The sequence below is a fragment of the Chaetura pelagica genome, unplaced genomic scaffold (assembly GCF_000747805.2).
Source record: "Chaetura pelagica isolate M959 unplaced genomic scaffold, ChaPel_1.0 scaffold82, whole genome shotgun sequence".
Lineage (NCBI taxonomy): Eukaryota > Metazoa > Chordata > Aves > Apodiformes > Apodidae > Chaetura > Chaetura pelagica.
The window spans coordinates 313,055-336,765 of record NW_009952990.1 but is presented as its reverse complement, the minus strand read 5'-3'; the positions used below and the strand labels follow the sequence as shown (position 1 = coordinate 336,765).

General features: G+C 36.9%; 1 protein-coding gene across 1 annotated transcript in view; it reads left to right on the top strand.

The window, feature by feature from the left end:
* Window positions 1-23,711, top strand: part of ROBO2 (roundabout, axon guidance receptor, homolog 2 (Drosophila)) — a 406,098-nt gene that overhangs the window by 274,019 nt on the left and 108,368 nt on the right. The window contains exons 7-8 of the mRNA XM_009996507.1: window positions 13,691-13,818; window positions 17,157-17,168. Coding sequence (XP_009994809.1) covers window positions 13,691-13,818; window positions 17,157-17,168 — 140 coding nt within the window. The remainder of the gene's footprint in view (window positions 1-13,690; window positions 13,819-17,156; window positions 17,169-23,711) is intronic.

Below are 23,711 nucleotides of genomic sequence, written 5' to 3'. Positions count from 1 at the left end.
ATACACTTTCATGAAAACTAATGCCAAAATTCCCCAAAGTCATGCAGCATTTAGTCATATTTGCATCCTGGGTTAATATCTTTTGTTTCTCAATTCCTGAATCTTTAACAAAATCCCATATTTCAAGTTGGAGAATACTCGTTTTAGTTTCCACATCCTCATCTCAGTAAGATGTCCTTCATGAGCATGCAGTTATTCAGTTCAATATATTAATATAATGATACATAATCTAGAAAAAAAAATAATAAAAAAATCTGTGTATTTTGGACTTTTGGATGGCAGGATGAATTTTTCTCTTTGCTTGCTATTTAACTGTGCATTGTAAAGTAGCCCATAGTACATAGATTTTGCATCTGTGATTTATTCTTACTGTTGTGCTATTTCTGTTGTTTTAAGTCTTTTCTACTTCTAGGTCTCATAAGCAGAAGTGATAGATGATGAACCAACAGTACCTTTGATTAGGCGACACTTTTGCTAGGTTTTTTTAATTACTATGTTCCTTCTTTTTTATATCTCTTACTCTGAAAAGCACAGTACTGTGTGCTTCAAGGCAATTTTTTTTGTTAATTTGTTATGTATTTCTAATACATAGAAGAAGAAATGTAACAGGAAGCACAAGAAGTTTTCACTGGGCTTTTAACTGAAAGAAGAGAAGGTTCATCAGGTGCATTCAGGTCATAATGAACTTAAGGCTCAGAAACTGTTCACTATGTTTTGCAGTTTTTTTGTACTGCTGTTTAACGTTTCATTAATTCTCTTTTGGCATCTTAAAGTAGCAAGTAGGGTTATGTCTTCATTTATGTCTGCTTCCCAGAACACCAGAGGAGTGGGTAGAGAAGGGGCAAGGTTACAGAATCTCATGTTGGAGACCACCTTGAGTGATAGGGGACAACCACCACCCCTGCCCATGTGGTGGGTTACCACCACCTGAGCCACATGGATTATAGGCATTTAATAGAGTCCAACATCTACACTTCATAAGCAAATACCTCTGGTGATCAGGATTGAATGTTTTATTTTCTAAAATTTATCATTTTTATAGCAAGATAAGTGAGCAGAGTCTTCACTGTTCGAAAAGTGGAAATTTCCAAGCAATGATGCATGATATCTATTCAAGACAGATAAACTTAGATCATCTAAAAGAAAACTACTTGTTTTTTTCTGTCTTTTTAATTCAAGCACAGAAGCTTTCCCAGGTATAGTCTAAATGAATGCATGGATTACAAAATTGTAATATAGCAATTTTTACAAATTTAATACGAGAATGTATAAGTTTTTCCTCCTTGATGAAGTGAGTTGTTGTTTTTTCCTTTTTTGAGGTAAAACTGTAATTAGCTTTCAGCTTCTGAGCTCCTGTATTTTAAGCATTTAAACATCTTCAGTGAAATATGAAACCCTCAAGGAATTCCTTTTTAAATTCTTCCTACTTGCATAAATCCTTTTGAAGAGATCTGTGCAGCTACATGTCTTATAGCTTTCAATATCAATTTCCTGTTTCTCCAGCTAAGATTGTTCTTTACACATCTGTCGGGTTTTATTTCTTCAATAATTTCATTTTGGCTTCATCCCTACGTTACAAGACAGTTATAGTAGGTACCTGTTTCAGCAATTACTCCAAATTTTTAAATGTGACTACTGTTAGTTTAGCTTTCAAAAGTGTCTCATTCTGTGGTAGCAGAGTGGGGTAAACTGAATTTTTATATGCATTTTGTTTCTCTAGTTTGCTCCTGGTAAGTGCCAGAACCAGTGACAACGGATCCAAGGTCTTTCAGAAATCCTTCTCTGTTTTTCCATCTTCCTTTTAGCTTTTTTAGTGACATGTAAAAAAGCAAATAGAAAAGTAATCACAGTAATTTCTGTTGTCAAATATAAACAGTATTGCTGCACCAGTTGGTGTGTTTCATAATAACTGGAGAATAATTTCTGACTGTTACCTTGGTAAACTGTAAGCAAGCAACTTCTAAAGAAATTATTATATTTCAAAATATGACTACTTAAAAAAATTTCATTTGGCCATTTTGTTGACTTGTCTATGTAATTACCCAGAAATTTATCAATACCTGTGATTTAAAACTGAGGACAGATGGACACAAGTTTATTCTCAGGGTGCAAGGATTCATCCAAAATTTTATCTTTCTTGGACTGATGATCTAAACCAACAATAGTCTGTATGTTTAATTTAAAACCTTAAAGTGAGTCTGATAGGGGAAGTTTTCAAAATGCCTAGGAGTCTCACTAGCAGTCAAAGGAAGTCACTTTTCCAACATCCTGTAGACCTGACCTGAGATTTCAAAGACTGTGGTGTTCATCGTGACACTCTCTTGCGTATCTCTGGGCAGGAATTAAGAAAGTGGTAAGAAGGACCAGGTGGAAACAATGTTGTGACTTATGTATGCTAACTGTTTTCATAGTTCTTTTACACTGTTGTTGTAATGAGTTAATCAAATGATTCAGACTTGGAAATTATTTTTAGAGCCTAAACTGATCCCAGCAAATGAATAACTTGCTATTAAAAATGTTGGTAGTGCACTAACAGTGAGAAACTAGAGTGCAGTATGAAGCCTGAGGTGTGCAACCCTTTTTCCCAGAAGCTGTCCGTTTTGAATCAGTGACCTGAGACTGAAAGGCATTATGAATCAAGGGTAGGGGTGCATGGTGTATATTTTATTTTAATTGCTCTAAAAATTCAGCATCACATCATAGTTTCCACAGTACACAAAGGCTAGGGAATAGTTAATCAAGTATGACTCATGTCAAACTACTGGAGGTGAACAGGATATTGCGGGGTCACACATTCTATGCCTTTGGCTGAAATATTAGCTTCACTGTTTTATGAATAGTTTCTTTGCATTATAAGTGACACAAGAAAATGGCACAAAAATTGTTTTAAAGTGACTCAGACAATTATGGGCATGCATAATAACCACGACCTATTGAAAATTAAATTAAAAATGTCTTTATACATGGAAGTCTTTTTCCAGCCACATATTCAGGTAGTTTTCCTTTTGATGTCTTCTTGGCAGAAATAAAAGATTACACTTTCCTTCTAAGGAGCTGATGGTCTCCTCTGTGGTGAGGAATTTAGTATGGCCTGTATCAACTTTTGATTCATCTGCTTTTTAATGCAGGTAAAAAGAAAAACCAAGTATTATTTGAGAGCTTCCAGTATCAGAATGGCATATATATGACTAGCAATCTAATACATTTTGTCTAAGGTTTGCACAGTGTTTCATGTCTTCAAATTTTCTAGCAAAGCCGAAGAGAGCAGCTGTGTAGTCTGTAATTACATAACAAGTAATACGGATTTCTTTATTTTTTTTTTAGGAAGTGAAGAGATTTTAAATTCTAAGTTAAAATTTATGACACACTATAATAACTGCTTAAACCTTTTACACAGAAGGAGTTAGCAGTACCAGCTTTTTGGTAAAGTTAGCTCAGCAAATGTATTTTTCAGTTGCCTTAAAAATGACTGAGTAGCAACCACATGGGCCTTTTTTTTTGCATTCTAGCCCAGAACAGCTGGTTTAGCTCAGTAAATACATCTTTAATGAAATTACAACCTGCTCTTGTAAGTTGCATTTACAGGCACTGTCTGATTAGATGAATATTGTGCTAGAGATGAAAAGTGGCAACTGCACTAGCACGGAGAGATATTTGTTTTACACGCCACCCATGCAATGGGAGTGTAGGCAGAAAAACCAAGAGTGATGCTTCAGAATGAAAATGGTGTGTAGTTTACACAAAGTATATTGCTAAGTGTTGAAAGATTGTAGGTTATTAAATTAAAGAGACCAGTGACACACAGCAGTGAAAATCATAAACAGCACAGTGAGCTTTTTTCTTTATTGAAGATTAGAAATATTCATTAAAAGTTATTTGGGAAAATGTGTTTTTAATGCATAGACTTAACTTTTTCTAATATATGTGTTAGCTCCAAAACAAGTCTATGTAGGTGTAAGTCTTGCTGTGTTTTTAAGACTGGCCTCTTAGTGCCTGAAAAGTAATTGCATACTCGTAGCCTGGGTAGAAATACTGTCTGTCACACTTCTGATAGGCGTGCATTTTCAGTAAGCACTATAATTTCTGTGCTTTTCTCCATGACTTGGCAGGAGCTCAGAACTGAAGATAAATGATGAAATTTTAAAAATAACTTATTTTCTTCCAGATGTAGATCTTTGAAATTAATTTAAATGCAAGTGACAGCAAACCTTATAGAAATAAACACAAAAAAGGTTAGATTTTTTAAAGATGAGATCCAGGAAGGGTCTGATAGCCAGAAATGAGTCACCATCCCTGAATGTATTTAAAGATGTGTAGATGTGGTGCTTAGGGACATGGTTTAGTGGTGGACTTGGCAGTGTGTTAGTGTAATGGTTGGACTTGATGATCTTAAAGGTCTTTTCCAACCAAAATTATTCTTGATTCTGTGTTATGCATTTGTATTTCTCCATGATTACAGGATAAGCCCTGTAAGTTGGAGAGACAGTAATTTAAAGAATAAAGACAGTGCTACAGAATTCTATTTATATTCCATGAATGGGATAGTGAGGTATTTAACTACAGCCTCCTCTAGATACAACCAAGGGGAGAATGACCTTTCAGTGAAATATGAGTTAATAACACCACAGCGCTGTGTGCTTTGCTTGTGTTAATCTCTGTGCAGATTGTAGCAAAATGCAGCCTAATGCGTATTGAAAATTAATTAGGGTAAAGAGTGTGTTTTAGTATTGTAATAGATATAATCTTTTGTCACATCAGCAAATTTCTGTTGCAATTAATAACAATTAACGGTTTTAAATAAAGGGCCAGAGAAAAAGGATGTTTTTCATATTAGCTATATCACGTGTACTATTCATCACCTCTGGTTATATCCAGTATGATTTGCATGCCCATCTTTTGTTTCCTAAGCTAAAGCATCAAAGAGAGATTAAGTCCCTTTATGAGGAGCATAGGGGAGAAGATTGGATGTTCTTAATAGCTTGTCAAAAGGAGACAGTGAAAGAAAGAGGTTTAATATGCTATTTGTATTCTTACATACATCTGGAGGGAGTGGAGGCAGTTTGCAGAGATGTTGTTATCTTGGGTTTAAAGCAGCACATGGCTGGCTCAGGGTAAGCTGCAGTGCAACTTGTGGAGGGTCCACATAGCCTAACTGAACACAGGTGGATTTCAGCAGACTGCTGCAGCAATGTAAGCATCTTTTTAGCAGATATGTTGAATAATCTGAGGAATCAGACATATAATTTAGAGGCAGAGATGTTATGAGGTGTAAAAGGGAGGCAGGAACTGGTTTCATTTTGTGTATAGTGTCAAGATGACATACCCCAGTGCTGGTGGAGAGCCCCCTCCTGTTGTTCTTTTGGTTGAATATCCCTCTTCTCTGATTGTTATTTTGCCTCACAGTGGTATCTTCCTCTTCTGTAAGTGGAAAACTATTCCTTACAGTTTTCTGATTAATACATGGCCAAGTGAAAGTGTAAATTAAAGTATTTTTTGACATTTTAAATCCCTCAAGACATAGTATTGACTACAGTCCTGTAAAACATTGTCCACAGCTACATCAAAGGTCTATAGCTTATCCGGTACTTATTTGCCATTCAGTTTGTATGAAATATTAAATGCTGGGAGGAAAAATGTTAGATGTGTGGCTTTGCTAGAGTGATCAGCAGATAAATGGTTAATAACATTGACATTTAAATTGGCTTCATGTTAAGTGTCAGTTCTCACCACAGAGCTGAAGAAGAACTATTGTTCCAGGCAGTCTGTCTGCAGATGCATGAAAACAGACTCCAGTTGCTTACATAGGGGTCAAGATTGGGAAAATAGCTTTACAATTCCATGGGCAGCAACCATAAAGGAATTGTGTCAACTAGCGGTCCTGCCTACATTTTCTCTTCACTTTATGTGAACCATTGGTAGTCTATGAAGTGATCACTGGCAGTGCACTTGAAATAGGATTTTAACAAAAGAATATTTTGGAATTTATTTTCTCTTATTTAACATCTTATTTTTTTTTTTAATTTCAGAGAATTAGTAAAGTCACTAGCAGTTCTGGAAAAAAATTTCATGTTTAGCCTCAAACATGGATTTCTCTGATTTTTCCACTCACAGAAGACTGCACTAAATAAATGGTCTTGCAGGAAGGAGACCTAAGAAAACAGAATGTTTAATTTCTCACAACATATTAATTCTAGTGCTTGAATCTTTCTGTGGTATCAGAAAAGCAGAGTATGCTAATTGAAAGGTCAGTAATCACATAGTTTATACATTGTAAGCTTCAGAATATTGAGGTAGCCTGCTTTCTTAAAAAGTATCTTGAAAAGGATAGCAAACAGTTTAAGTTCACTATTATCACTTTATTTGCTATTAAAATTATGGAATGAAAAATAAAGATAGTGTGAAACTGTCAATAGAGCAAGGAGAGGGAAGCTGGTAGTCATGTTCAAGCAGAAATAAGATTCAAGAGCTCTGACCACAGCATCCTGGATGCTACTGAAATGGCTGGCCTGAGGGGATTTCTTCTGCTTTAACACATAACATCCCTGCATGGCACACTGAAGTTGTCATCTCAGTTAAAAAAAACCAAAACAATCAAACAAAAACCATCAATGGAAACACTGCAAGTATAAAGTTTTAATCCTAAGAACTCTCCAGTTCCTATTGCTATGTCCTATGTTGAGAATTACTTACCTTAGCAAAATACATATTTTGATACTATGACTTCTGGCTCAACTGTATTGTTGAAGGCAGTTTCATTATAACATTAACATGACTTCATCTTTAATTACCACTTCAAGGTTGGCTTCTGATTTGAAATACAGATTAGAAAATACTTTGGTTAGTTCTCTGACAAGTTTATCATGATCATTCATCATGCTTAGGGCAAATAATAATAGACAGGCCAACACAAATTCTGTTTATTTCAAGCTGCTCATGATCTGTGTGCTCATGTTAAAAAAAAATGCATCAAGCTATATTTAGTGCGTGCAAGATGCCAATCTGGGCTCAGATCTTATTCCTGTTTTCCAATCCTTGCAGGATCTTTTTAAGTTTTAAGAAGAGAAGTGGAAAAAAACAGAATTTTGCTTTTCCTTAAAATAAATTTCAGTGGCCTGTGCTGAGGAGATAGCCGTTAAAATCAAGGATGCTTCTCTGATGAATGGGGTTATGACATAGGCATTAATAATACAAATCTCCCCAACTGCCTGACAAATGTGTCTCATCTGTGAGAGAAAGGGCTACTTCTGGTGACAGGAGGATAGGTCTCTATGCCAAGTCATTACATGGTCTCTTAGCTCATACTTCCACTGATGTTCCAGTTTTTGAAATGTGGAGCTCTGTCTGGAACTAAAATCAAATCAGAAGCCCATTTTGGGTAATTATCATGTGGTAATTCCCTATGAGTACTTTGTGCAAAGAGAGATGTGGAGGTAAAAGATGGAGTTTGCATCAGTTCAGACAGAGTTTACTGAGACACTGATTCCCCAACATATATTTTGTTCTTCTATTTGTTTCAAAATTCTTTCAAAGAGAAAAAATGGTAGTCTCATTTTTCTTCCTTGGTTCATTCCTGAGCTACTGACTTTGTGAAGCTTTAGTTACATGCAGTTATGTGTATATTTGCACATGAGACTAGTACTGCATAGTGTAATGCTTTCACTGAAGTTGGTTAACACCATTTCCTCAGGCATAGGTATGGTTTCACAGTCTTGGCCCAATGACTGTAACTGTTGTGTACATCTTTTATAAGATTTAGGCCACTTTATTGAATGCCATGGTTTAAGGCCCAGTGCAGTGTGGATTTGTGGTTTAGATTATTGCGATTGAGAGTGTTCACTATGAGAAATTGCAACTAATTGGCTGATGACAACCCATGAAAGACTTTGGAGTAAAGCAGAACCTGTTGTCAGTATATTTTAAGAAAATGAAAATAGTGAAGATTAACCTGTATCACTTATCTCTGTTTCTGGTTTGTTGGAATAAAGCCAGTGGATCATCTTATATGACTGCTTTCATATATACCTGACACAAAGAAATTCAACGTGATGTCATATTGCCTTATACCTTTCTATGGCACGAACTGGGTAACCAAAGGATAAATGGAAATCTGGACATGGGTATGTGAGTGGCAGCCATCCCGGCAGCACCTTGGGGATAGCTCTCTAGTAGATCAATTTATCATAGCTGTAAGCAGTGTCTTCGAGCCACCCAGCAACAAGCAGCCTTGATTTCAGGGGGACAACAGAGTAATTTGAGACCAGTGCACACAAATAAATACATCAGTGCCCTCTCTGTCACTGATTTACGTTTTGCTAGGGAAAAAAAAATAAAAAATAAAAAAATAAAAGGACTCCTTTATTTTTCCCTCAGAAAGCTGTCAGTCATGTAAGTCATGTAGGTTTGTGTTTCTTTCTTCTTCTGCTTATCAGTGCACAAAATAGAAGTGTAACATTTCTTGTAAGGGAGCTGGCAGTAGGGCTGGCTGCAGCTCTGGCCATGGAGGCTCTCCATTCTGCTCCTGGATCAACACAAGGCTGAAGCCAGTAACGAGCTCACGCTTCCTATCTCACGACAGCTTCTCTCTGGCTCCCTCCATCTGCCACCGAGAGCCAGGAAAAAGCTGTGGCACTATGCTGGGAGCTGAAGTGCCAGCACCACAAAAGAGAAGTGGAGACAGAAGCTTAAACCTCCTTAACGAGCTCCTGTTTACTCTGGTTTTGGCCAGTAGCATCTCTTTATTTGGCCTCCCTATCTGAGCAGTCTTGAAGCTTTGTGCATGTTTTGCAAAATAGTCTGGCAAACAGGCGAAAGAAAATGGAGCAAAGTAATTTTTGTGCCATCCCTTAAAAAAAAAAAAAAGGAAAGCCTACACACAAAGTTGTTTTGGTTCTTTTAATTTTAATTTACAGTTATGTTTTAGAAGAAAATAGGTACCTGGCACAAGCTGATGTACATTTTTTGAGGTCAGTGGCATTAGTTAAGATCTGACTTCTTCTCTTGCACACTCCCTTTAGCAAGAAATATGACTTTTTGAGTTGGATTTGATGTATTAAATAATGCATTCTCACAACTTCAAAATACACTATTGAAGCAAGGGAATCCTTGTATTATCCGTTAGGCATACTTGGTTATTTAGGACTGTAATGGCCCCAGCTGCAGACAGAGTTTTGCTACCTGTACATGCAAAAGACAAAGAGGTGTGTATATTTTTTTGCATATCTGCGTGCACATTTTTGAAAATCTGGATATCTAGGGGTTATTTGAAGCCCTCACTAAAATGTGTAACAAATGCAGAAAAGCATATTACTGAATCTATGTAAGCTCAGTAAATTATCTTTCTTTTTTTTTTTTTTTAGTTTTTATTTGATAACTGTGAAAGATTAGTGGCTGAGTATGAACACATACACTTTTGAATGTGAGGGAAAGACAAAATCTGACTGTGACAAAACCAGCTTAATTAAAGATTATTCTCAGATACTTAAGACAGTACATGAATCCAATGTCAGTACATTAATTTGTGGCACTTAAAAACAGTTAATGTGTTTTGTTTGATTTGTTATTTGGTTGAGCAGATGGTAATGGTTTTGACACAATTCAGGTTTTTTTTCCCTTTTTTTCTTTTCTTGAAAAAAACAAGGCTCTTTTTCCCACTTTGTCACAGCTGGTTACCAATCAATCTCAATTCACGGTACAGTGATGATAGCACATGTTGTTCAGGGGCCAAATCTGATTGGGTTGCATTTTCAGCAGTGTTTCATATTAAAAAAAATTGTGTCTGTATGGCAGTGACTGTCAGCACACTATTGTACAACTGTCATTAATCAAAACTAGCAACAATGAACGCATTCATATGTGCCAGGGACTGCCAGATTTCACTCAAAATCACCCAATTTCTATTAGGATTTCCTCACCAGCAGTGTTTTCTCATCTGCTCGCTTTTTCACTTTCTTCCTTTCCAGTCCCCTTCCTCCTTCCCCTTCTCCCACTCTCCCTTTCTTCTCAGTTAATTAAAGGCAGACCTTCTCTATTACCTGTAGAACAGAAATTATGTAATGTGGTGCCCAAAAGTGGCTGGTTTATATCTAGGCACAGGCTGACTAGCTGTTTAAAAGACCTCATCCAGCTCAGCCTGAGTGCTGAAGTCTAAACTTAACTGAAAGGTTAAGCACCTCCAAATGTTTGACAAAGAGAAGTACTTAAAATCAATTATCTGACCATAAACATGTGAAACTGATGTCTGATGCTCTGTTTTTAGCTGAATGTTGGCAATAATTGGCTAGAAGTCAGCAAGATTTGGGCAATATGTCAGAAGGTGTTTCTTGACACTGCACATATTTGGAAGACATTGCTTTCTTAGCACACTGGCAGCATTAAAAATCAACTTAACCGGTATGCTCTGGTTTTCAACCATTCCATCATCCATCCAGGAGCCTGATATCCTCTCTCTGTGGTTAGTGTTAGCAGTCAGAGAGGACCTGGTCCTGATTTCCAAGTTTTCAGTAGCACTAATACAGAAGAGAGTGCACTTCTTCAGAAGCTCAGGTGGCCATGGGAATGTGGGGCTCTGGGACGGAGAGAAGACAAGACACTGTTCCAAGACTGTGCAGGTGGATGCTTGAGAAACTAAAAACATACTCAGGGTTCTCCGCTTGTAACTTCATGGTCCCTATCTTGCACAAGCTCCTTGTGCTGCTGTGGATCAGGCTAAAAGCCAGTTTTCTTCCTTTCTCCTTCCTGCCTGCTTCATCTGTCAAAGTTCTGAACCATGGTGACTTCTGGGGACACTGTGGGTGGAACAGATGACTGAGGGGCAGTGTATCAATACCGCAGGACAGCAGATGGTTGTAATGTCCCATGGGTCCATCTATGTATGAATCTAATTGCTAGATGGCATGTTCTGTCAGGGTGGTCCAAAAACCCAATATGGCCTTGTTGGAGAAGTAGACTGGGAAAGCTGGACCTCTCCTTGAAGTAATTGATAACTGGGCCATGACAGTGACATGTTGACGCCACCCTCCGTTTCACGACCCAAGTGGGAGATGATGGCAGTACCCTCACTCTGCGTCCTGGCATGCCATGCAGCTGGCTCCTTCCCGCAGCAGCATTTGCACAGTTTGCATGATTGGCAGGTGCAAGCATAAAGCCTGCCGAAGACCCCAAGGCAGCTGGCTGGCATGCCAGCACCAGCACATCCGTGGGATGGAGAAAGGCAAGTCAGCTGCAGCCCACAGCAGGCTGGAGGGACCTGTCCTAGGCTGCCTGCATCACAGTTCAAGCAACCACTCAGTCAGATATAGTCCTGCTGCCTGTCTGGTTTCACCTCAGCAGCAGTGTGTGAACTACAGGGATGTTATTCATCCTAAACAAATGAACAAAAGAACAAACAAACAAAAAAGCAGTAGAATAAATGGCTAATTTTTACCCAGCTTTTGTAACTGTGATTCCTATATCCAACTTATATTTATATTACAACTGATCTTAATTTTCTCGTCTTACAGGAGCTGAATAAAACTTCACGTTTTTAGTCCCCCAGGGCTGGCCTCATGTCAAGAAAATAAGCATTTTCTCTTGTCTGCAATTCTGTGGTTGTCAAAGACAAATAACTGTTCCATCATTGTGGGATACTGTTGTCATGTTGAGATTTTTAAGGGAGACAATTTGCCTTTTCTCTCTTATGAAAACAGTGATTTCTATTTGCCATTGACTAGTGCAGCATAGCATGCAAAATCACATAATTTGTGAGCAGTTGAGAAGAAATGTTCCTCAACTGCATATGGCTGTTAAATGTAGTTGCAATAGATCTGTACTGCTCCAGAAACAGTGTATTAAGTTCTGTATGGTCATAACTCACTCCCCACCCCCACCAGCCACCACCCCCCAAGTACTACTATACTAGTAAAAATGTTGTCCCTAAAAGTTTCTGAAGTTTGCTATGGCACGTACTTATTCTTCCCCTTGGCTTATCTCTTATTTGTTAAGTTAAACCTGAAATACTGCATATAAATATAATTACGTGTAATTCTTAACAAAATGGGTATTACATGTGTTCATGCTTTCATCTGACAGAATGGTTAGCCTCAATTTGCTCCTTTTTAATTTATTTTTTGCTAATGAATAGAATGGACTTACTGAACATAGAATGAAGCTGTACTGTATTGTGGTGAGTGTGAAAAGACATGTTGACTTCTCTTTATTCTTGGAATTGCTAGTAATGCTCTAATTGATGTGAGCTTTCATTACACATAGCGGAACTTGAAACGTTTCAACAGATAGGATCCTTTGAGTTAAGATGCTTTCAAGTGTGTTAGGACACAGTCTCTACAAATCTGTACTAAAGGAACCAATAGCAATGTATATCATGTACACAGAAATTTATGTTTCAGATTCCCAAAGCATTTTAAAATGCTAATAGAGCCTCACAACATTCCTGTAACTAATTACATTACATTCTTATTCATCAAAATATTTAAGAGTGCTCTTCCATAGGATTTCAATGTTTGGTGAACAAATCTATAAAGTCTTTACTGTATAACAAAAAGAAGGTAAATTAAATCTTCTGAAGTTATGTGATGAGTATGTATACAATGAGAAAGAGTATCGATGTCTCCTGAAGTCCTCATCTCTCTTTAGTTCTGTGCTTGTATTTCGGTTTTTGATATATTAGAATCTGAAGCAAACTCTAAGGTGACTTAAGGTACCATGGGCTTATTATGTTTAGGAGAAACGTTGTTGAAAATAATTTTACAATAGAGTATTTCAAGAGTAAAATATCCATACTGAAAACTGTGGTTTTCCTGATTTGGAAGCCAAAGAAATTTCATATAAGCTGAAGACTCCTTTTGAATTTAATGACCCTTGGATCAGAGCCAAAATAGTTTGTTAATCATGACTTCTGCAGGATGATGACAATGTAACTGAAAATATTTTACTAGGTTTAAGCAGTCTAAATAGCTTAAGAATGAATGCACACTGCAAGCTGAAGCTTTATTAATATTCTTTCAAATTTTATACATCCTCACAGTTTTAGAATTATTACAAGAGCAGAAACAAACAGAACATAATTGAATTGTTTCTAATTTATTTTAACAAAGAGAAAATGTTATTGTCCACTCTTAATGAATAATTTTGTAGTCTTTCTGTGAAACTGATAAATCTCCTTTAAGCTACCTCTTCAATAAATGTCACTTTCCAGAGCGTAAATATAGTTTCTATTGTTTGTAATTGTGTAGTGTCAGATCCTACCAACGTGTTCATAGTTTCCCTAGGGAGTTGCTGGTGTACAGAAAAACTATATATAAAGGAAAATTTCCAAATCACCAGAAGGTAAAATGCATAGCTCATATGGTTAAAGGCATGATAAACCTGAGCTGTCATGTATTGATAACTGATGTCTGATAGCTTAATTTTATCTTATTGCTCTAGATCAAGGACAAAGTGAATGATATTATTAATAAAGGCCTAATACTGAGTGAACATAGCAATACTAATTCTGTGTAAAGTTTCTAACTAATGTAGAGTGCAATAAAAATGTCATGAAGATTAATGTTTGGTGGAATTATCTAATGCTAGATAATAATTTATCTTCCAAAGTTGGCTCCAATATAGATTCAGACTGGCACATTCCAGGTGAGAGTTTTTGTTCATTTCTGTTGTCTACAGAAGGAGTTTTCATTCTTTTTCTGTAATGCAGGTATGACATCAAAGATGACTACACATTGCGCATTAAGAAGGCCATGAGTACAGATGAAGGAACCTACACATGCATTGCTGAGAATCGAGTTGGAAAAGTGGAAGCCTCTGCTACCCTCACTGTACGAGGTGAGTGTTCCCGTGGAGAGAGGGCCTGTGTCCTATATGGATACATTTCTTTCTGATGAAATGGGCTACACCCTTACCTGGTATTGTTTGGGTTTTATGTACCCCTTGCAATTGCAGGTGCTTCTTTACAACAGGAGTGAAATCCCAGTCCTGTTGATATCTCAGGCAAAATTTTAATTTACTTCAATGGGATAGGATCTCTGCAGTTAGAGAGCGATTCTAATGGGGGTTTTTTATTGAAGAACAGATGCATATATATGCATATAGAGACACTACAGAGCTCTGGGCTTAGACGTTACTGTGTGAGCCATCAGTTTAGACTATCATTCCTTTCTCTAATAAGTATAAAGAGTATAACAAGTGACTGTGTTGATTAATGCCAAACATAATGCAGATAGTATTATCATGTACTTAGCTGTGCCATAATTAAACCCTCTACCATTACTCTTTATTTGAAAGATAAACCCTAGTCATAGGAAAAGGAAAATCCTAATTATTTTTTTTTAAGTATTACAAGGTAAACACTGATTTACTCTCTCCTAAAATATTTTTGGTGTCTAGTATCTACTCAGTGTTTATGTGCTGCTGTTTGATGTGGCAAAGAGGTTTTAAGACCAGTAGAATAATGAGTTGCCAAAATGTCTTTCATGACAGTAGATATAGACATGCTAAATATTATGGGGAGAGAAAAAGTTTGTAGGCTAATATTTCCATATGACTAAATAGAATATTATAGTTATTACTTCATTTCAAAAGATAAGCAGCAATTTGACACAATGGATATCATGCAGATACTATTTCACAGTTTAGTGGTGCATGCTGACGATTTTCAGTAGAGCTGTGAAAGGTTAATAAAAACATTTTTGGCTTTATCTGTTCTCCTCTTTTCATACACATTAAATCAAATGTTCAAAGTCTCAGTGGATTGCTTTATTAGAACTGGGGTCAACTGACCCAAGAGGCCAGCTTCCATTTTCATCCATTTAATGCATAGACACAGTTCAGTTTAATTTGCTGAATTCAAAGGGGAAAAACAGCACCAAGTGGCTTTGTAGTGGGGAATATGTTAGTATATAACAAAGAAAAGAAGAGTATTGTGATAATGCAGCTGCTAAAATATTACCTCAATGTTCACTTTAGACAATAAGTGATAATGCAACTCTTCCCATTTTAAACTGAAGAAGTAGAATTACCTGCTACATGCTTGTATAGAGATTGTTTTTTCCATTTCGTAACATGAAGAAAGTACCCACTACAATGAACTCTGGGAAATATTCTGTTCCTTTGTCACAGGTGTAATCATGGCATCCAATAAATCTGGCAACCCATTTGATAGCCTTTAAACACTCCTAGAACTGTATCCACTGTATAGATTACTGGAGCAAACCTTTTAGATTTGCAATCAAAACATGTGATATAAACAATAAATAAAACCAAGAAGAAAATCCTTTGAAATCACAGAATCTTGAACCTGGTGAAATTAAGGTGAATGAAACCTGAGGAAATATAAAATTTAATCGATTTTCCTACAGTAAAAGCAGGTTTTTATTATCTTAGGTATTTTTCCCTCCTAGGTTTGTTATTTAGTCAAATATATACTGTTTATTCAACACAAAGGAACCCACAATATTAGGAGCATATGAAAGGTTCAGAATATGACAGAAAATGAGAAAAGTCAATAAATTCAACAGAGAAGGCTATTACTCTGAATTTTCAGAAAACTAAGGACTGTGCAAACTCCCATTGATTTTAAAGAGACCGTAAATAATAGCCTTTTTAATTTAAGAAAGCCTTAATTCTGGGATCTTAAATGTTTACCAGTTTTGTCTAAAACTGTTTTTACCACAATTACTTGTCATGTAGAAGAGCACAACAATGTAGCATTTTAAAATTAATGTTGAGGATGCCTTGATCCTTGGAAGTGTTACAGCTACAAAACTGGCAACAACAGCGTAGTCCTTGGTTTCCCCATTCATGGCTCCATGATATCAAAGCAAGGGATGAGGAGGCAGTCAGGGAGTTTGTGTAAACTGCCACAAAGAACAACAGAATTTGAATTTTGTGATTTGAATTTGTGATTTGAATTTGTGATTTTTTGATGCTTCATGCTCTTTCTTGGAAAGATGCATATCACTCTTATTCCTCATCTCTCTGCGAAAGAAAGAATATGTTCTTAGAAGTGAGAAGGTATTTTAATAGATGATGGATGAGAAAGGACAGAAGACTTGAAATAGTTACGTGAAGCGGTTATGCCAAAATAAGGATAAAGCCACAGAAAAGTTGAGAACTAAGAAGGTCTTTGGATGCTGTGCTGCCTCTGAATCTGTTTATTTACATTTGAGCCCAGGTGCACATAAGCATACAGAGATGGTTAACTTCTTGGGGAAAATAATAATAAAAAATAATAAAGAAAAGATAAAAAAGGAAAAGAATTGTGCTGTTGCTCAGAAATGTGTAACTACTTCTGCTGCTAAAATAAAGGGAGTTTTGCCTCCAAAGATGTAACCTAGAGTCTATTTTATGTCCAACTTTTCAGCTCTTCTGAAGGAGTTGTCTGTATTTTATTAACACAGGGACTGACAGCCCTCTTCCTCAGCATAAATGTAACGAAAGACTGTTGCTATAATCATGGAATCACTTGTTGCAGCAGCAGCTTTCAATCTTGATATCAACCTGAAACAGTATTAACCTGTCCATCATTTAGTAGCAGTTTTTTTTTAGGAACTAGAAGTTATCTAAGCTGTAATTTGGGAGTTTCTGGGTTGAAATCCCTGCGGCCATTTCAGACCATTTGTTATATTTTCATCAGCACTGACAGTGAGGAAAAAGCAGTGTGCTGTAAGCATTCATGCCAGTTATTGAATGAGAAAAGCTGTCCTGGGCTTTCTGGAGCCCTTGCTGCTGTACTGACTGATCATGCTTAAAATTCAATTGGTATTTGACTCAGAAACCAAACACCTTGCATCTACTGGCATGACATTTGGCAGTCTGCAGCTTAAATTGATGTGTTCATCAGGATCTAGAAGTTTGTGCTAATGCAATGCAGTTTTTCTTTCATCAGGCATTAACAATGATATTTGATGATGGCATGCAAAGAAGATGATAAAATGTTTCTCAGAGAGTGGTTCCAGTCAGCTTGTTCAGATGCTATGCTCAAGTCAATGTGATGATGGTGGCATATGACTAAACATTTTATTTAGGCTGTCATTTGAGGGGTTAGTGATCATGGTAGTGTCCATAGTGGAAGGTAACATTACACGTCATGCATTCTGACAGATATTCTTTTCTTTTTTTAATTTCTTTTTTATGTTCTCACTACACCATTGTAATGTCAACAGCTCGCCCCGTAGGTAAGTAACCATCCTTCTATCCATTTTAGCATGGCTTCATGCAATGCTTCATCTTTCATTTGCAACAGCATTTAACTGGCTGACATTAGCAGCCAGTGCTTAATGGTTTTAACTGTCTAACACCAGGCAAGTGATTTTGACTGACAAACTGCTATTTCTGAACTTTGTATTTTCTTCTGTGTCATGTATAAATGCATTTGCCAAATCACCAACAAATACAAATCAGTGAAACAGAGTAGGTGTGGTGATACTGAGCCAAAATCACTCATTCAGATTTTTCTAACAGTCTATTTAAGGGCCTCGTATAAAAGCCACAGAAAGGATTGTATTGACTTTGGTGAGCTTCTACCTGGCCCTAAAAGATCAGCTCATTATGCTTTTATTGCATAGCAGTAAAAGCACAGGCTTTGCATGTCTTGTCTTTCTTGTATCTTTCAAAGAGTTTTGAAGTAAAGTAGTCCTGAAATTGAAGAGGGGATGGAGTAGATTTCCATGCTTATTAAGAAAGTTCATTATTGATTTTTGCCCTTGGGTCATGTTAGAGTGCATTTTGGAATGCACTGTAGAGGATACAGACTGCTTTGAATAACTAGTCCAGAGGAAGGTAACTTCCGGATTTTTAATTCCTACACTAAAAATTTAAAGATAAATCCGAGTTAGGTCTCTGTTTCCAGAACTAAGGTGATCCCATGCTTATTATCTTGCTTGAACTAGCGTATATAGAGCCAAGCCAAGTATCTCTGCAGTCACGACATAGCTTATTCATACCTTGAGAATTCCTCGTACAGAATGGAAATTCACAGTTCTCTATTTGGCATTTTGTTAGCAAACTTTAAGCTACAGTCACTGCTATATTACTCTGGCATTATGCTAGTGCTGAAGGAATTAATTCCCAGGAGTTGTAACAGTGTAAAACCAGAGTAAACTCATATTTTTTCTTCCTTTTCTTAGGAAATAGAACTTGAATTTAGTGTGCTTCCAATTTAAATGTCTTATGTTGGAGAGAGGGTATATCTGTGGCTGCTTCTTCATTGATTGAGAAAATGCTACAAGATTAAAAGTATCTTAGTTCTAGAAATTTTTCTCATTTTGCTCACTCTTGAAAGAAAGGCAAGAAAAAAAATCACAAATCAGAGATTGTTTCAGGCTCTGTGAAAGCCACATAAAATAGATGACTGGAGATTCACAAGAAAATTGCAGGTTTTAGCAGTATTGATGGTGTCTCATTTCAGAACAATGATTCTTTTTAAAGACTTTTCAGGCCATTGAATCATCCATGATTGCACCTCCAAAGCCTATACAGAAGTTCTTAGTCTCAAGTTACTTTATGTCCAGGTGTATGATTCCCTTGTGTGACCATGCTGTGGTCAATTTGACATATTGTCTTAGTTGGGGCCCAACATGACAACAAAGGAACAGCCCCAGGGCCTCTCACTCAATTCTCCCACCACACACACACACTGGGATGAGGAGGACAAAGCTCATGGGTCGAGACACAGGACAAGGAGGAATCTTCACTGATTAAGATCCCAGGAAAACAGACTCAACTTGGGGAAAAAAATAATAATTTAATTTCACACTAATCAAACACACACAAGACACAGACACACACACAGAGCAGGGTTTGCATATGTTGCCCCACCCCTCCCTTCTTCCCGGGCCCAAATCCCTTTGTTCCCAGTTTCTCTCCCTCCTTCCCCCCAGCAGCACAGGGGGGCAGGGGATGGGGTTTAGAGTCAGTTCACAGGCTGGTGGTTCCTGCTGCTCCTTCCTCCTCAGGAATAAGGATTCCTTACAGTCCTTCCCTGCTTCCCCACGGGGTCCCTCCCATGGGAGAAAGTCCTCCACGAACCTCTTTCATGAGTCCATCCCACGAGGTCCGGAGCTGCTTCAGCCTGGGCTTCCCACAGAGTCAGGGGCTGCTTCGGGAACAGCCACCTGCCCTGGCGCTGGGGTTTTCTACATCTGCATAATCCAAGTCCAGTGGCCAAGTTCACTCCTCCTGGCGCCTTCAGGGAATGTTCCACCACCTTCCTCCACAAGTACAGGGGCACAGCTGCCATCTCACCATGGGTTGCAGGGAAACTTCTGCTTGGGCACCTTCTTCCCCTTCTTCCTCGCCAACCACCAGCACAGATCCCTTCTCCAGCACAGCTCCTCTCCTTCTTTAAGTGCTCCTTTGCTCAGGTCTCAGGTCTTTCATATGTCAATCACTGAGGCGCATCTTTTGTCACTCTAATGGTATCTTTAGCTGGTTTTGAATAGGGAGCAGGAGCTTCTCAGCTTCTTAATGGAGCCACTCCTGGGGCCCCACGACCAAAAAAACCAACCAAATCAAAAGACACATATTCCCTGCCTACACTGTTTTATTTTGTTGCAGGTGAGTATCTGGTACAAAGAAAATTCTCCTTTTACATTATTTATTCAGGATGCATAAATGAGAACGAGTGATCTTAAAATAAATATATGGGCATGTGGCCTTTATAAAATAATTCAATTTAGTGATTATCAATTGTGAAAAGACTGTTACATAAATAAGTCAAATTCCAAAGATAGTTAACTTATGCAACTGCCAGAAAGTGTATATGTAGTGATTACTGTGTATAAGTAGATCACTTTTCTTTAGAACACTTTTATCTGATCCTGCACCTGTAGAAAAGGTACTGCTGTCCTTATAATAGTGTATATCTTTATTGCCTGAAATTAAACTGATTGCGGTTGATATCACTGGTTCATTCACGAGATAGCAAGTGGCTACCGATCTTGTTTATTGAACAGTTAAAGCCCAGTAAGGCAAAACAAAGTAACTCCTCTTTCCACCACCAGTTCCCCGCTAGGAATCCCAGTTGAAACTGTTAAAATTGTCATTTGATAAGAATGGTGAATCAAGTCTTGTAGCATTTTTTTTTTGTTCAGGAAGTTAACTGGAATGCAGAGCAAAAATACCCCTCCTTACAGAAGGAAGCTGAAGTAGACACTGCTTAAGGTTATTAATGTCACAGCTCTCTAGAAGGCTGACATTATAGTAGAAGTATATTTATATATTTATGTATACATTAAACTGCAGGGGAGCATTTTAAAAGTTTATATTCTTTTGTGACACCTGAGAATTATCTAGATACCTCTACCTTTCATTAGTATGTCCAATTCAAAGCAGACATATTTTGTCTTTGTTGTGTTTTAAACAAGACCAAAGCATTATCTTTCAATGACTTGTCACTGAAGAATAAAGAAATGCATTTGTAATGTTCCAGGATTTAAATTCTTTTTGCAAACTGAAGAATACTCATTTTCTATTTGAATGAATGTGTTGCCCGTTACCAAAATAGATGTACTCTTATTTATAGCTTTTTAAAAAGATTTCCAGAAGGATTTACAACAGATGGGTTTAGGAAACGAGATATTTGTCCCTATTTAGACTATTTCTATTGTTATTTCAAGTTTTTGTTTTTCACTTTTGCATTCTGCTGTATTTCTTATGGGAGCCGAGCAGAATAGTTGCTAAAAGAAGCACAAAAGTTGGGAGGAACCTCAAAGCTTCGTGTAGTCACACTGAAAGAAATGCTGACTATCTTTTCAAAAGTAGTTGCTTTGAAACAGAGGACCTGAAGTTCAAACAGAAGTTCTAAGAAGAATTACCTGATGTTTCACTTACCGTTTTTACTAATAATGGAAAAAGACATTAAGATGACAAACTACTCAGTTTTCAAATTATTTTCTACTACATCCAAGTGAAAATACAGTTATTTATATTTAGTTGCCTTGCGGTAAGTCAAGTTTACTTAATATATTGTTATATGCTATGACTCATCTTCCGAGAAAGAGGAGACATGCAGCAAGTAGCTAGCTACTTTTTCCACCTGAATAGAAATTAACTATTTGGAATTCATTAACAAAGTAAAAGGAGATCAACCAAGTTACAAAAATTTCACGTCCCTACCATGTTGGAAAAGAGAGAAATGGATAAGGCATCTATTATGAGTTTTTCAAATTTATTATTAGTTAAATGGAGACTACTCACATTTAAGAGCAATGTGGCTGTATGACGCATTTCACTCTGCTCTGGGAAGTTTTCATGACATAAATCAGCCTGGCATGACTTAATGGTCTATTAAGAGTGGTGCAGCATGAAACATAAATAGAAAGGGCTGTATTTTAAACAAAGTTGTATTAGCTGTTGTGACCAGAAATGGTCTAGTTTAGATGGTTCAGATTTGTACATAAGAAAGATCTCTTTTTATTCTTCTCCATTCTGATGTTTCTAGGGAAAGTCTATATAGGATGAATGCTTTTATTTTTACTATATTCATACTTGTGACACTGAGAATTTTTAAAAGATCAGTGATGGTGATCAGTGTGTCACAAAAGAGATGAGATCTTGCTTGGTACTACAGTGGCATGTTTCAGTAGCAGAAATCTCAAATCTACATTGAAGTGCAATATGTTGCCTATTTGCCTATAGAAATTTTCAGACAAGGATAAGGACACCAGTGGTCATTATACTTTTTGTATCTGTTTCTTATGTGAAAGAATAATGCATCATTCTCATTTAAAAATAGAAAAATTCTTCAAATTAAAGATGAACAGTTGCCATCAAATGAAATTAATATTTTTTTTAATCTCACCAAGAGATTAAAATATGGAGCTGAGTTATTCTGACGTTTCCTAGCCTTTTAAAGTGCAGTTTAAAAAATCCTGAAGTCCTTAGCTTTTTTACTTTGGGAAAAGCCAAATAGCTGTACTTAAACAGGAATCCTATAATGACCAGGTATTATGGAAACATAATGTTTGAAATACATGGGGCCACTGTAGCTTTGCAAGTGGACACTGAGCACATTAACCACTGAGCATTTAGCTGCTGATCCACAAAACTCAGCTTCATTTCCAGCTGCTCCAAGTCTTCTTGGGTATGCCAGGTAGTGGTCAGAAGGGTAACACAAGATCTAAGAGAGGATTCTTTTTCAATGATAAGTGTGAAAGATAGCAGTGTATGTACTTGAAGTTTTAGCATGTCATACTGTGATTTCCTGGCTCATTCCACTATGGCAACAAGTATGTGTCAGTACAGTATTTCTCTTAGAGAAATTCCAGTTACAGTGAGTGCAGGAAGTGCCCAATTTTATTTTATTTTAATTTTTATAAATAAGGCTAAACTCTTGCTTGAGAAACTTTTAAGAAATGCAATATGTAAATCTTTTTTACCTTTCCCAAAGCTTGCTCAAATCAGTGGGAGCTGTTTACTTACTTCACTGGATTCTGAGTCTCTCCATAAGTTTTTAGAGATGAGTGTAAAAAAAAAAGTCTTTTGATGTGTTGCTCGCCCCAACTTTTCCCTTCCTTTTTCTCAAAGGATAAATTACCTACTTTTCCTTTAAATGGAACACGGAAATCAATACATTAATCCATTCTCTTTTCCCATTACGTTCTTTGCTCGATTGCTACTCGCTGTTACAGTTTTGATATGATCTCAGTATTAAACAACAAAACTACTGTATGCCCCATTCCTTGGATGGTATCACTGTCATTCAGCATAAATATTCTTTTTTTTTTTTACTTCCTCACTCCTTTTTCTCTTATCACTAAACAGTGGCCCAAATTAAGCAGGCTTTTTCACTCTCAAGGATAACCAAACCAGGATATTGTCATCTTTCTCACTATATATGTAGCCTATTAGCCTATCTTGGTTCTCTACTCATATCACCTTCTTAGCTCTTCTCTTCAACATATGAATTTTTGTTTTCTTGAAAGAAATAACAAGGTTACACTCATTATTTTGATGAAATCTTACTATAACATCAAGAGGTATGCTTTACTTTTTTTAACACTTTATGAGCAAACCCTCTTGCTGTCACCCAGGACAAAAGGAATAATGGCAGATTACATGGGTTTTTGTTGGCATAATTAATTTTGTTTGCTAAACTCGTCGAAGGTATAGTAGCACTAGCCATCCTACTGGTACAGCTTACATTAGCAAGTGGGCTAAAGTGTTAAGATTTTAGGAAAGCACATCTTTTCTATCTGATCTGAGCAAAAGTTATATCCTGAATCTCAGACACTTTAGGAAAAAGAATTTAAAAGGTATCATCTAGAGAAGAGACAGTCCTAAGTAATGTAAGTTACTGGGCAGACAGAATCACTGCTGCTTCTCCTTATATGCATCAAAACTAAGTGAAGGATTTTCTTGAACGGGTTTTCCAGGAGTATTTTTAAGGTGAAGGGGCCATTGGAAAGATTATTAGCCAAGATATAGAAAAGTAGTGATACATGATTAAATGAGACCTGGCTACAGTCTAACATTGAAATTAAATTCAAACCAGAGATTTAAATTTAATGTTTACACTTAATGTTTAAATGTACTGTAAATCAGAGAGGTGAATCAGTGAGGTAAAGTGCTGTTGGAAATGGAGGTGAAGGGTAGAAAGTAGATGCCTTTGTTTCCTGCTATGTAAGAGACAGAGTTGGATTTTTTAATAATAATTCTCACAGTTTAGTTTAGTCTTTTTTTTTTTTTTTTTTTTTTTTTTTTTCTTGGGGAGGGGGAGT